A 13,958-nucleotide genomic window follows, 5' to 3' on the forward strand; every position below is an offset into this window, starting at 1 on the left:
TGGGGGCTTTTCAGCCCCTGGAGAAGGACTGTTTTCAGTCTGAAGAGTAAAAAGTAACCTAGAGCCTTGTTTTCTGCTGCGAGGAGTCTGCCCCCAAAGCAGTGAGAGAGTAAGCAGTTGGCTTTCTGGGGAGGCAGTGCAGTTTGGAGGACAGGGAGAGCCACCCTGAGTGCAGTCATGCAGGGCCACATGTCCAATATAGGGGCAGACACTACCTGCAGTGGAAGCTTTTAGGGACTAGTGGCCTGCAGTACACTCCTGCTGCTGGCCCAGGCTGTACATTCCTCTTTTCTCTTTTCTAATTTACCCACCATGTCTGTGAGATTAGTCAGTCGGGTGGGAAATTGCATGGACAGTATAATTTTTAATAACCGTGCACGCGCTGTCTCACGGTCACGTGTGTGCACACATGCGTGTAGAGGCCACAGCCACAGTGATCCTGGTGCAGCTGCAGGCACAGCCTATGAAGAGAGGCCCTGGGAAGCTTCACACTCAGGCTGGCCCCTCTCTGCCAGCTCCCTGTCTCCTCTCTGTCTGGCAGCCCTGGGGCTGTTTAGCTGTGGTGTGGCTCTCTGGATTATTGGTCCTCACCTATAGGGCTGTTTCGGTCATGATGAGGTCTTAAATCTGGACGAAGGGATGGACAGGGCCCTGAGCACGTCCTTAATTCAGTTGCGTGTACTTGTTCTCAACCACCTCTTCCCTACTGAGTTTCCAGTTCCCTCATCAGGAGGAAACCTACCAAAATCAGAGGTATGATTGCCAGGAAAGCCCTGGATTTCTGCCCTGCACCAGTTCCACCCTCCTGCCCTCCCTCCTTTCCTTCCTTCCTATCATCTGTCTACTGTGTAAAAGATATAATGTTTATCGAGCACATAATACACACTTTATATCAACTTAATCTTCACAGCCATCCCAGTGGGCCCTATGATTGCCTCCATTCTTAACTGAGAATGTGTCGCCCAGAGAGAGGAAGTGACTTACCCACGTTCGTGGCTAAAACAGCCGCACTGGCTGACCTCTCTAGTCTGGGTCTGGAGCCGTGCTCTGCCTGGCTCTGCGGCCCTGGGTCACGTCTGCTCTTCACTTGCAGGAGACGCTGGGCAGAGTTGCTGAATCGGGGCTCCTAGCCCTGCTCCTCCAGTGCCTTTACCTCTTCTTTGTCTTTCCTCTGGGAAAGAAAGAGCTTTTTGAGAGTGATGTTCAAGTTCAGAGGATGTTTGTGCAGGTGAGTGGGAGGAGGGCTGGACTCCCCTGGGCCGAGACCGAGCTCTGCTTCTCCAACCTCCTTTCATCTCTCTCCCCCGAGTTCTGAAGCTCCTCTATTCTCCTGGAGGGTCCAGATCACCCCTTTCCCCCAGGCTCTGCAAATGCTGGGGAACCCCACGCATTTGGAAGATGGAGTTTCTCTCCATCTCGCTGTATCCTTGTATTGCCCTTGTTCTCTCCCAGGACGGTGTGCTCCTCCTCCCCCACTCGGCCACACCAGCTCCTTGTCCTCCAGTCTGTGTTCTAAGGTCCCGCCGACCCTCCCGGACATCTGGAACCTCCTGTCTCTGGCCCCTGCACCTCTGAGAACAAACATGCTAAGCCCCCTTGCAGAACTGTAGCCAACATTTTCTAAGTACTTGCTATGTACCCACCCTTATGCCATAACCTCACCTCTGTCACCTCCCCGAGCCCTCTCTTCCACCACAGGATGTGTGTGGTTTTGTGATCTAAGGCACGGTGAGTAAACATGAGTCCAGGGTCACAGAGGTGGTGGGTCGGGGCTGGGATTGGAACCCTGGGAACCTGGCTCCTGAGACTGCTCACAGAAAGGCATTTAACCACTCTGTGTGGTCACCTCCGTCTCTCCTCCCAGAGGCCATCTCAGGCATCACATGCTATGTCCTCATGTCATTACCCATCTTTCCTATCCTCTCTGACCAGCAGCGACTTTTAACATAACTTCTCACCTCTCTCCCCTGCCCCCTTACTGACAAGTTCTGCTTTCTCAGCTTTTGGGATGCTGCATTCTCCAGAAAACTCCTCCTGCCTCTCTGGTGGGGGGACTGTGTATCTTACTCATCTTTGTGCCTTGGCCAGGGTCTCGCACAGAGCAGGTACTTCGGACCATTTGGGGATTGCCGATGCAGCTGTCCACTGAACATGCACGTCCACATCCCCATCCATTTTAGACCAATTCTCAGGCCAGAATCATCTTTACCAGAGGGTATCTCATAAGTTCTGGCAGGTTCCACTTATGGTGGGTTGTCTATAAGCTGCATCTGTTAGAAATTTAGGTGTCATTTGCCCACACATAAATCATATTTTAAGTGGTGACCAGGACACAGTACTGGGTACTTAAGTCTTTACTGTGTGGCTTCTATGTGCTCTGCAGGGAATTAGTACAGCCCTGTCTTTGTGGTCCTCTCCATGTATGGACAGAATGTGAGCCACAGTGATACCACATCAGAGTTCCTCAGGGTTTCCTTATTTCACTCCACAAAATATAGAGAACTCCTCTTGGGCTCGTCACTATGCCGGACCTACGGTCTCTCACAGAGATGACAGAGAGACAGAGAAGTTAAACGGGGAGATCAGTCGCGTGAATAAATGATCAGCGTCCAATTTTTTAAGTGCTCTGATGGAAAAGTGAGAGATGTGCTGGGAAATGAGGACAAGAGTATAAATGGAGGCCCTTCTGAGGAAATGGCATTGAATCTCCCTGGTTTGGGGCAGAGGGTGACCACATATGACCCCATCCTTCCCGCTGAGACATGGAAAATTAGGGAACAGATTCATCACAGGAAGGAGGCTTCCTAACCAGAGTCTCTTTGGCTTTTTTTTTTTTCCAGATGTTGCTCAACATTTGCGGTGAGGCTCAGGGTCTGGAGGGACTTCTCTCTGGAAACGAGCTCCAGTCTCTTGTGATTGCCACGACGTGTCTTCGGGAGCACAGCTGCTCTTTTTGGAAGGAGCCCACCTTCTGTGTGCTGAAGGCAATCTCCAAGGCCCAAAACCTTAGCATCATCCAATACCTGCAGGGTATGACCCTGGGAGACCAGGGCTGGGCTGTGGGCACACTTTCTAGAATAAGACCTTGGGATGCCCTTGCAGCATCAGTATAGATTCCAGGGACCAAAATAGTGATGAACAAACAGGATTTTCACCGATGCCCAACTATGCCTAGTAGGTGACCCTACATTGCTTGGGTCCATTCATGAAAGTGTCTTTATTGTTCATTTTGATGCTCTACTGGAGGAGAGAGGGAAAGGGGAACTCATTTACTACACACATGCTGTTGAACAGGCACTGTGCTGGTCTCACTTGTATGTTACCTCATTGGCTTCTTTGAGATACATATTGATAATTAATGCCATTTTCCAGCAGAGGAAACAGATTGAGTGATAGAAGAATTTGCCAAGGCTCCCCAGCTAGTGAAGAAGAGAATCAAATATTAGCCCTGGAGATGCCTGATTCCAGTGCCTTAGGTTCTGCTCTGGGCAGCATGTGTAAGGGTTAAGGACTTAGTTCTGGAACCAGATGGCCTGGGGTGTGGGCTCCAGCTCTGTCCTCCTAGCTGAGTGACCTTGGGCACTTAACTGCTTGGGTGCTTCAGTTTTTTCATCTGTAAAATGGAGATAATAATCCCATTGATCTCAATGGATTGCTGTGACACTTCGATGAGTTGGCATATTTGAAGTGCTTAGACCTGCTTGTCCACAAACACTTGCCCTGTGACCTGTCTTCTTTCTGGGGCCTCCTATAATAGCCGGTGTCAGCTGGTGAGAGCTGGGAAAGTACAAGCCCACCCTCCTACTGTAATTGAGCCCTGGGACGAAACTTCATCCCCAGTTTCAAGATTGAAATTTCCCAGTGAAGCCAGGGCCCAGTGGTAATGGTGCAGGGCTGAGCTGGGCCTGAGGTGCTCAGCATCCCCTGAGAAAAGGCTGCCTGCCTTGGTGGCGGGGGTCTCTCGCTGCGGTCATTATTCTCAGCTGGAAAAGAAAAATGCCACCGCAGAGGAGCTGGCCACAAAAGCACTGTGCCATAGGGGAATGAGTAGTTTCCATGGGCGTATAGGCTGAGGAGAAGGTCAGGAAGTAAGGACTAGCCTGGTGTCCACAACCCTCAGTGCTGCCCTGTCTGGCATGCAGAGTTTGGAACTTGTCCTTGGCCTCGCAGGTGAGGGACTGAGAATGCCTTATCTCAAATTCTGGTAGACACTTTTCCTGATCCACTGGTGTGACTTTCTTGGCACTCGGAAGAGGCTTCCCCCAATGAAAGAGCCCTAAAAACAGTGATCCACCCAAATGCAAACCCAGTGACATCTCTCTGCTGACTCCGTTCTTTCCCTGGCTTCTCACAGCTCTGGGGTAACCAGTGTGTTCCACAGCAAGCCACATACCAGTGGGGCCTGTCTTCCTCCCCCTCCCTTGTGGACCACACTTCCCGGCTCCAACCCCCTGGATTCTTTAGTAGCTGATACACACCATCTTTTTGCCCTTCATCTTCCCACGGGTTCATATATCCTTCCCTACACTTTTCATCAAGCTCATTTCTGCTCAGCATTGCTTCCTTAAGGTCTTCTGTGACACTCAGGTCTGGTGTCTTGCATCTTGTTATTAACGGGCCTGGACTGTTCTGTGTGCTGGGAATGAAGAGCAGAGGGCTTAGAGGCTCCCTTCCACTTCCTGTTTCACCTGCTCTCCATCTGGGCCCTCGAGTGTGGCTCTCAGGATGACACTTCTTATGGAGGAGGCTTCTTCTTGATCCAAGAGCCAGCAGAAAAGTGTTTTGAATGAATTCTCATTCACATCTTGATATACAGTGTAAAGGCAGGTGGGGAGGGAATGACCACTGAAGAAAAGCTATTGCCTTTGAATTAGCAGCGGTGTGTTTCCTTCCTGCAGCCATGGATTGCATCAAGATCTCTCTCCAGAACCTCTCCAGGCTTGCAGACACTCTCCCTGCTCCCGAGGTGAGCGAGGCACTGAGCCTCGTCTTGGGCTTTGTGAAGGACTCCTACCCTGTCTCCTCTGCTCTGTTCCTGGAGTTTGAGAATGGGGAGGGCTACCCTCTGCTACTCAAAGTGTTACTTCGGTAAGTGGCTGTGCTTGGTGGGGAAGAAACGGTGGAAGCCAAGGTCCTCACAATCATTTGCAGTGCTTTGGAGAAAGACAGATATTGGGGCTTCTCAGAATGTCTTCTGAAATACAAATCTCCACAGAGCATGGCCAGAGAGACTTTTATTGCAAAAGTAAATCAACGTGCAGCCGGGTTTGGAGCTACTTCTTTAGGAAACCAATGGGTGATCGCAAGAATAGTTTTACCAAGTCCATTTGGTGGCAGGTACCACCTGCATGCCTGCTGGCCTAACAGCCACCTGTCAGAATCCACATCCTGTGTTGGAGGGCTTTCTGGGATGGCTGTGACCAGCTCTGCCTATATGCTTGGGGGTTGGAAGTGCCCATAGATCAACAACTCCAGGACCAGCCCTCTACCAATGACTGGTAGAAGCTGATGGATCCGTACCCAGCAGATTTGCCCCTTGGGTGGGATAGCTCTACCCTGCCTTCCAGAGTCCCTGGGAGGATTAGAAACAAAAGCAATACTCACTCTTGAAATAAGCATGAGGAAGTCTAATAAAGTCCAATTATTTCCCATGATGTCTGTATTGTTGCCATTCTGAAATATCAAATCTCTCATTTTGGGGGTGCTTCTGCCCCGCTGGTGCCCTAAGCTCGTGACTTCTGGGGGGTCTGGCCACGGAAAGCAGCCTTCCGGTGAGCAGATGCTGTGGCTCTTCACAGCTTTCTCTTTATTCTAATTGCACGTCCTCAGATCAAGGGCTGAGGCTTGCAGACAGAGTGACTTTTATCCCTCCCTGCGTCTTTTGAGGCTGAACTGGTGGAGACCTTTTGGGTCTTGCCCAGCACTGCGATTTCCATTGCCTCTGTATCCCTGCAAGGAGCACCATGAGCAAACCTGGCTGCTCCGTCCAAGACGTCCAGGGAGCTGGCCTCGTCTGTCCCCACAGGTATGACGGGCTGACCCAGAGTGAAGCGGACCCCCACCTAGAGGAGCTCCTTGGGCTGGTGGTGTGGCTGACAACCTGTGGGAGGTCAGAGCTGAAGGTGTTCGACAGCATCACTTACCCGCAGCTGGAAGGCTTCAAGTTCCATCACGAGGCTTCTGGTGGGTCATTGGGTGTCTCTGGGTGCCTGACAGCACTTGGCACTGTGCCCTGACAAGGCAATGCAGGTCATTCCCTGATTCCCTGTGCAGAAACGAACATGTGGCACCCGTCAGTGATACAGTAGGGGCTGATTCTGTCATGCCTTTGGGGAGATTTAAAATCTCTCCTTTATAGATTTTTCCAGATGACCTGGGTGGGACTGAGACGAAATGTCTGCTTTAAAAAGGCAAAGACTCTCTCAGATAATGGAGGGAGCCTGTGATCTCCATCACAGGTGTGACTTACTTGGTAACATCTGCTTATCTAACAGGGACTGATGGCCCTGAAACAGCCATCCAGGCTCAGAGTCAGTGCCTCCTTAGCTCTACAAGATACTGACTGATTGATTGATGAACTCAATCAACATGTACTGATAATTTCTGTCCAGCAGCCACTCCACCCCATGCTGGGTACCACCGTGAAGAGGCCAGGTGTCTGCTCCTTAAAACTTCTCTATAGAGACCATCACACAAACCTTGAGCCATAATCTACTCAAGGCAAAGGATGGGTCATCCAGGTAGAAAAGAGGGGGAAGAAATATAAAGACAGAAGGTACAGCCTGGGGAGAGAAATGGTGACCAGAAACAACTGGGCGAGTCTGGGGAGATGGGCAGAGAGACCTGCGCAGACCAGAGGTGGAGGCTGCAAAGCTGTGAGACCAGTTTAGGAAAAGCCACTGGATGTGACTCCAGCAGATGCACAGGGGAGCGGCTGGATTAGAGAGGAGTTTCAGAAACATCTCGAGTGTCTGAAGCACAGAGGGCTGGAGGCAGGGAGTTCTCTGAGGAAGTATCTCCTGGGTAAGAGAGAATGAGACTTAACCTTCTAGCTGGAGAGAAAGGAGGGAGTGGGTTTGGAAGGTGTCTTTATTTAACAGCTTGCCTAGAAATGAAACTGACTTTGCTTAGTAATCTTTAACATCATTTGATTTTAATTAATTGAAACCAATCCTCCAGTCCTGTGCTGCCCGATGGAAATATAATGCGAGCCACATTACGTAATTTTAAATGTTCTAGCAGCAAAATTTTAAAAATTAAGAAGAAACAGGTTAAATTATTTTTAATAATATATTTTATTTAACCCAATATATCCAAAATATTACCATCAAAAAATGTGATCGTACAAATAATTGTTAATGACTTTTTTTTTGCCTTCTTTTCTTAGTGCTCCATCTTGAAAATCTGATGAGTATTTTTACACTCAGGGCACGCCTCAGTTCACAGTGGCCACATTTCAAATGCTTAATTATCCAGCATGTCTTGGACAATGCAACTCCAGCCTTATTCACATCTGGGCATATGGCTTTTCTGGACTTCTGATAGACATTTACCCACAGGAGCTAGAAAATAGAAACTTAAAATGGTATTTCCTCGTGATAATGCAAGCATGTATTTCTAGGCATAGGCAGGAGAAATGATTTGCAGGATTATTTCTTTTTTGCATCTTCAGGGGTGACCGTGAAGAATCTTCAGGCCTTCCAAGTCCTGCAGAATGTTTTCCACAAAGCCAGTGACCCTGTCCTCTGCACCAAAGTCCTGTCATCCATCAGGACCATGTGGGCCTGGAACGCCCGCAACTTCTTCCTGCTGGAGTGGACCCTGCAGCCCATCTCGCAGTTCGTGGAGATCGTGCCCCTGAAGTCGACCCTGGTGCAGATGCACTTCTTCCAGCTGCTGGAGGTCCTGGTGTTTGAGCTGCATTACGTGCCCCATGAGATCCTGCGGAAGGTGCAGCGCCTGATCCAGGAGAGCCCAGAGCCGCTTGTCACCCTCGTGGCCTTGAAAACTGTCCTCAGGATTGCCGGCGGGGACCCGCTCTTCACTGACATCTTCCGGGACTCGGGGCTCCTGGGCCTGCTGCTAGCCCAGCTACGGAAGCAGGCTAAGATCCTGAGGAAGTCAGGTGCCTTCCAGGAGCTTTAGGAGGGGAAGTGGGGAATGGGTGGGGGCCAGTGTTAGCTGGGCGTGGTCTGTGTACCAGCCCCACCACCCATTAACATAACAGAGAAAGTGAGTGTGCCCATGTCACCTGGTGCCCTGAGAGTCAGAGAGGGTACCCCTGGGCTACATGGCTTCACAGCACAGGCAGCCTCCCTATTTTCTATAACTTGCCTGATCTTCCCCATGAAGAGATGGGAGGGATGGGTGTAACTAGAAGCCGACTCATGGGACTAACTCAGGCCTGATGAGTTCTTAGTTTTCAGATACCTCCTGCAGTAGATATTGTCTGAGTGTGTAGGTAGGGAAACAGCAGAAGGACAGGTCCTCAGCAATGCAAAGGGGAAAGGAGGCTCAGAGAGGCTTGAAAGTCCAGGATGGAAGGGTGTGTGGGACACGTCCGGGGTCAGCTGGGATACGGCCACCTTGCTCACATGGTGCTGTCGGACCCAATGGGCTCCCACCTGGAGCAGAGGTCAGTCACCAGGGCCTTGCTGGCCAGCTTGCCCCTCTAAACCTTGGCCACACTTTTGCATGCCCTGCTGGGCTGTACACCCGTGGCTCCTTGGCAGCACTCCCTCACCCTGCCTCAGGAGCGTGGGCCTGGGATTTCCCTGCCTAACCATGCCCCATGTACATACCCTGGATTTTACAACAAGTCTTCCAGGGGATTTTGATGCACTCAAGTTGGAGAACCTCTGATGTAAGGGTTGTAGGGTCACATCTTACAAATTGGGATGCACCCTTCTTTATAATGGAAGCATGATACTCATCTTTTTTAAGAGGATAGGAAACTAATGGAATTGGAGATTTGGGGCCATAGCACATGTACTTAAAAATGTTTCTTCATTGCTTCTTAAATATGGCAGGAAACAAAGAGTCCAATCCTGGAGTTCAGGATACAGAAAGAGAACTGACTTGTGTGATGCTGAGAACTGTGGTCACGCTTCTGAAAGGATCGGTTCGGAATGCAGGTAAGGATGGTTATCAAATTCACCTCGTCACTGGTTGGGAAAACATTAACTATTTCCTGGTGATTTATGTCATTGTTCAAAGGCTATATCCAAGGAATAACCAACACTATCGCTGTGGCTCATGTCCATTCACTGGTTGATGTTCAGGGATCAACAGTAAATTGGTAGACACATCAGTTGACACTTTTTACTGTTTAGGTTGCTAAATAAGGCTGGGAATCAAAGAGTTATCTTAAATTTATGAGACCACAGAAACCCCATCTCTCTCAAGTAAAATCTTTTAATATACTGCTGCACTGACTATAGATACTTTTTAAAAAAGATTCAAATTGTAAAATACAGGCAAAGAAAACTCATCATTTTTTTTTTTTTTGCGGTACGCGGGCCTCTCACTGTTGTGGCCTATCCTGTTGCGGAGCACAGGCTCTGGACGCGCAGGCTCGGCGGCCATGGCTCACGGGCCTAGCCGCTCCGCGGCATGTGGGATCCTCCCGGACCGGGGCACGAACCCGCGTCCCTTGTATTGGCAGGCGAACTCTCAACCACTGCGCCACCAGGGAAGCCCGAAAGCTCATCATTTTTAAGAGACATAATTTGATGTGCTTTCAGCCCATGATGGATTTAGTACCTTCATCCATTCAAAAAAAGTTTAGCTTCCTAAGATCATGTGGCTCTCATGCTTAAAAAATACGTGCCTAAAATATAAATGCATGTATATTATACTATGAAGCAGATGCATCAGCAAAGTGACATCAGTGGGTTTGGTGATTGGGTGCATCTTTATCTGAGGCCCTCACAGGTCAACTATACCGAATGTGAATGATTATTTCACTATGGTAGAGCGTGTCTAATGTTAGACTATAAGAGATTCCCTGGAGGTTCTGGTTAATAGGGAGGTGCAGATTCCTAAGCTCCTTCCCAGAGATCTAATTATCAGGTCGAGGTAGAGCCTAGTAATCTACTTGTAAACAGGCTTCCAAGGTGATTTCCATGTAAGGGGTACCTGGCCCATAGTTGGGGAGATCCTGCCTTATGGAGCTGACCAGCTCAAATCCATGTCATACCATTTGAACGATCCAGTGACTTCCTAGTTCTTATTCTACATGTGATTACTTCAAAGATCAATCCTGGGGAAGAAATTCTTAGGATTACTTTTAAACAAAAACACACCGTTAGCCAAATTTCTTAAATCCTGCCTGCCGCCCACCTTGCCACAAGAAACTACCTACGAGTTAAACATATTCTTAAATTCTGGTTTGCTTTCAAGAAGAATTTGGGCAGAGACAAGAGAGAATTGCCATTGGCCCTGGATTAGGGGATTACGTGGAAATAAATACCAGAGGTATATCCAATTAAAGTTTGTATTACTTACGTCTCTAAAAACAGAAAAGGGGGAAACTTTTTTTCAAAAACAGAATTCTCACTGGAGAAGAAAGCAGTTTTTCTTTTTAATTCTCAGCTCCATAGTTTCTCTCTTCCTCTTCTTATTTTAACAGTAGGTATGGATTTTGAAAAAAAATTTCGAATGCGTGGAAAAAACACATACACATGTAGTCAAACAAACTTGGAAATTGTAAGGAAAAGCTTTCCTTGTAATTGAAGCTAAGCCCCGTCCTCTCTGTCTGGTCCCCAGTTGTCCTGAAAGACCACGGCATGGTGCCCTTCATCAAGATCTTCCTGGACGATGAGTGCTACCGGGGAGCCTCGCTCAGCATCTTGGAGCAGCTCTCAGTCATCAATGCCGAGGAGTACATGAGCATCATTGTGGGCGCTTTGTGCTCGTCCACTCAAGGGGAACTGCAGCTGAAACTGGATCTCCTGAAGGTGATGTCAAGTCCTCCTTTGTGATGGGTTTCCCATGGACATGCAGCAGGTGACCGGCATTTGCCCACGCATTCATTCATTTAGTTGGTCACTGTATCATACAGGTAGAGTACTACTGGCTGCTGTGACAAATAAATCCCCCATCCTCAATAGCCTGGCACATTAGAGGTTTCTTTCTTACGTACCGTCCAATCAGTGATTGGGAAGAGTGTCATTCAGGGACAGCAGTCACCTGGGTATCTAATCGAGCCATCAGACAAAGGAAGGGAGAGCAGAGAAAATGGCACACGTTCTTTTTCAGGCCTAAAACTGGTGCACGTTAACTTCTGTCCAAGTTTCTCTGGGCAGGACTCATCTGGATGCAAGACATGCCAGGAAATGTAGTCCCTGGTTGGGCAGCTACTTCCCAGCCACACTGTAAACTATGGAAGTGGAGCCCAAATTGGTGGTGGCCAAGCAGCAGCCTTGTTTACTTGCCCAGCATTTAGTGAGCATCTACCAGTTACCAGGTCTGATGCAGAGTGCTCGGGACACGCTGTTGTATGAGATTCAGCCCTTGCCAACTGGTAGCTCGTAGACTAGGGCTAATATTAAGCAAGCAGTCATGGTGATGCAGCATGGTAATGCCCCAGAGGTTGAAGGCAGGCTGCCATGGGAACAGAGAAGTAGGAGAGACCAATGCTGCCTTACATGTTTGAGGAAGGCTCACAGAGGAGGGAACACCTCAACTGGGAAGAGGAAGCAAAAGGCAGTCAAAGGCACAGGAACAGTGGTTACAAAGGGAGAAGTAAAACTAGGCTGTCACCTTTGGACAACAAAGAGAAGCATATATTTTTGTTTTTGTAATATTGTTAATAATCATCAAGTTATCTTAAAACAGTTAAAGATGATAGTAAACATCATCAGCCTTACAGCTCTCACAATTTTGTTGCTGTTCCTGCTTTTCCATTTCTTTTGTCTTTGCGGGCTTATGCCTTAAAAGAAAAAAAAATCCCCTTTCCTTTGTTTATGCTGTTTAAGAGAAGAGCAGATGTAAATGCAAATATCTCCCAAGGAACTGACTTGGGGACCTGTCACGTCTATGTGCAGAAGAACCCCCTATGCAATACACACTCGTGTTGCATTATCATGCCACTCCGGATCACTGGTGAATTTTATACAATACGAAGTTGCTCTGACTTCCAAAATTAAACCCTCAACCTTATTTAGCTATGACTATCTCTGTACAAAACCATTTCACCAGTTAGAGAATGGCATTCAGTTTATTTTACCTACTTTATTTCTCAGCAGAGCCAATGTCAGGCACTGATGCAACTGTATTCATGTCTTCTCATGACCTAATCCTGTGGAGTTCAGCATGGCCAACGTGTCACGAGAATCCCATCCAGAAGTGGCATTATGACCATAGTTATCATGTATTTCGCAGATAACAAGAACCAAAACAGCAATTTAATCACAGGGTCAAAGAATCAGTGAAGGTGATGAAACAAAAAAGGAAAGTTAAAGGTCTGTTGAAAGACACTGGAGTCCCATGATTATGTGAAGTAACAGGATTGAGGGGAGCATGTAAACGGGAGAGTAAGGGAGAGAGATATCAAGAATTAATGACAGTTTACAGCTGGAGGGCTCCTTAGCGTCCTGTGGTCCTATCTTAATATCGGGCAGAGATAGGCCCCGAGAGATTCTAATACTGAATGAAGTTGAGTTTGGATCTAAGACTAGTGATTTAAAATCTGGTGATTTTTCCTCTTCATTTTGCTGTTTGTTGCATTTTTTCTCATATGTCTGTGTTCAGCTTAATTCACATGAGCCTTATTCTAATAAGGAACAGGGAAGGCAGAGAGCAAGGCAGTTAGGACTTTGGTTTTCTATTGGGTGAATAATTGGAAGCCCTATCTATTTCTGACATTTTCATATTGAAAGTCAAACAGATTCATGGAGAGAAAAGTTTTGGAGAGCACAAGTGTTTTTGTGTCCATTATAGAAAAGCTCTCTGCTTTGCTCCTGGAAAGTTCATCTTGCTTACTCTATAGCCCAGAAGCACCTTATTGGAGTGACAGCCCTTGGGTAATAGGATTGAATTTCTAGAATTAGCAATGTAAAGCCATTATGGTGTTTTACAGATTCAATATCATTTCAGAATCACACTATCAACAGAGCACATCAGGGATGAACACTGTGTAAGCTTATTTAACAGAGCCATACCCCGCACTCAATGGGCTGTCTTCTCCCTGGGTACCAAGTCACTGCTGGGCAGTTGGGAGGGTGCCCAGAGCCGCCATTGTTCTTCCAGGACTAGGGTGATAACACGTTGTAGCTCCCGTGGGTGGCGGGGAAGGATTGGGCCCCAGAGCCTGTTCCAGCCTTGCCCGCCACTGAGTCGTGTGAGCAATTAGCCAACGTTTGCTGGAATCTGATGTGGGATCTGCCCTTGTTCTACATCACTTTGGGAACCCCTTGGGAAACAAAGATGTAAAATTAGTTCTTTCTGGCTAGATTTCCTTTTTTGGCAGTTGACAGTGGACTCTGCCCAAAGCACTGTGCCTGCAAAGTGGGTCAGATGTAGGATGAGGTGAAAGTGGTGGAGGGAGGGGACTTCAAAGGCAGGACTCCCTGCCTCACCACCCAATAAAGGTTTGTCATCTCTGAAGCGTATTCACATCATGGTGCCACCCTCATTTCCCTTCCCTGAGAATCAGCCAGCTGCTCTGGAGGAGAAAATTCCTCCAGAAACATGTGACTTAAGGCAGTTGCTCCCAAAATCCAGTGGTGCTTCCATACCAATACAGAGGCACATATGACTTCACCACCTAATTCTGGCAAATGATAACCGAGTTAAAGAATAATGTAAGCAAATGAATTTCCTCTCCATGGCCAGTGGGACTGTGATTGGGTTATGCACAAATTCAGATTGATTTGCTAATATACATTTAGCTGTTCAACTCTGAGCTTAATCGCGTTACCTCACCGGTCCTCCAGCATGACACGTGGAAAATTATG

General features: G+C 48.0%; 1 protein-coding gene across 1 annotated transcript in view; it reads left to right on the forward strand.

Annotated features, from left to right (window-relative positions):
* The window catches only part of WDFY4 (WDFY family member 4), a 248,647-nt gene that overhangs the window by 11,066 nt on the left and 223,623 nt on the right, over positions 1-13,958 (forward strand). Inside the window, exons 4-10 of the mRNA XM_060125755.1 lie at positions 1,094-1,228; positions 2,841-3,030; positions 4,899-5,088; positions 6,026-6,183; positions 7,673-8,125; positions 9,030-9,134; positions 10,768-10,958. Coding sequence (XP_059981738.1) covers positions 1,094-1,228; positions 2,841-3,030; positions 4,899-5,088; positions 6,026-6,183; positions 7,673-8,125; positions 9,030-9,134; positions 10,768-10,958 — 1,422 coding nt within the window. The remainder of the gene's footprint in view (positions 1-1,093; positions 1,229-2,840; positions 3,031-4,898; positions 5,089-6,025; positions 6,184-7,672; positions 8,126-9,029; positions 9,135-10,767; positions 10,959-13,958) is intronic.

The sequence above is a fragment of the Lagenorhynchus albirostris genome, chromosome 16 (assembly GCF_949774975.1).
Source record: "Lagenorhynchus albirostris chromosome 16, mLagAlb1.1, whole genome shotgun sequence".
NCBI classification, from domain to species: Eukaryota; Metazoa; Chordata; class Mammalia; order Artiodactyla; family Delphinidae; genus Lagenorhynchus; species Lagenorhynchus albirostris.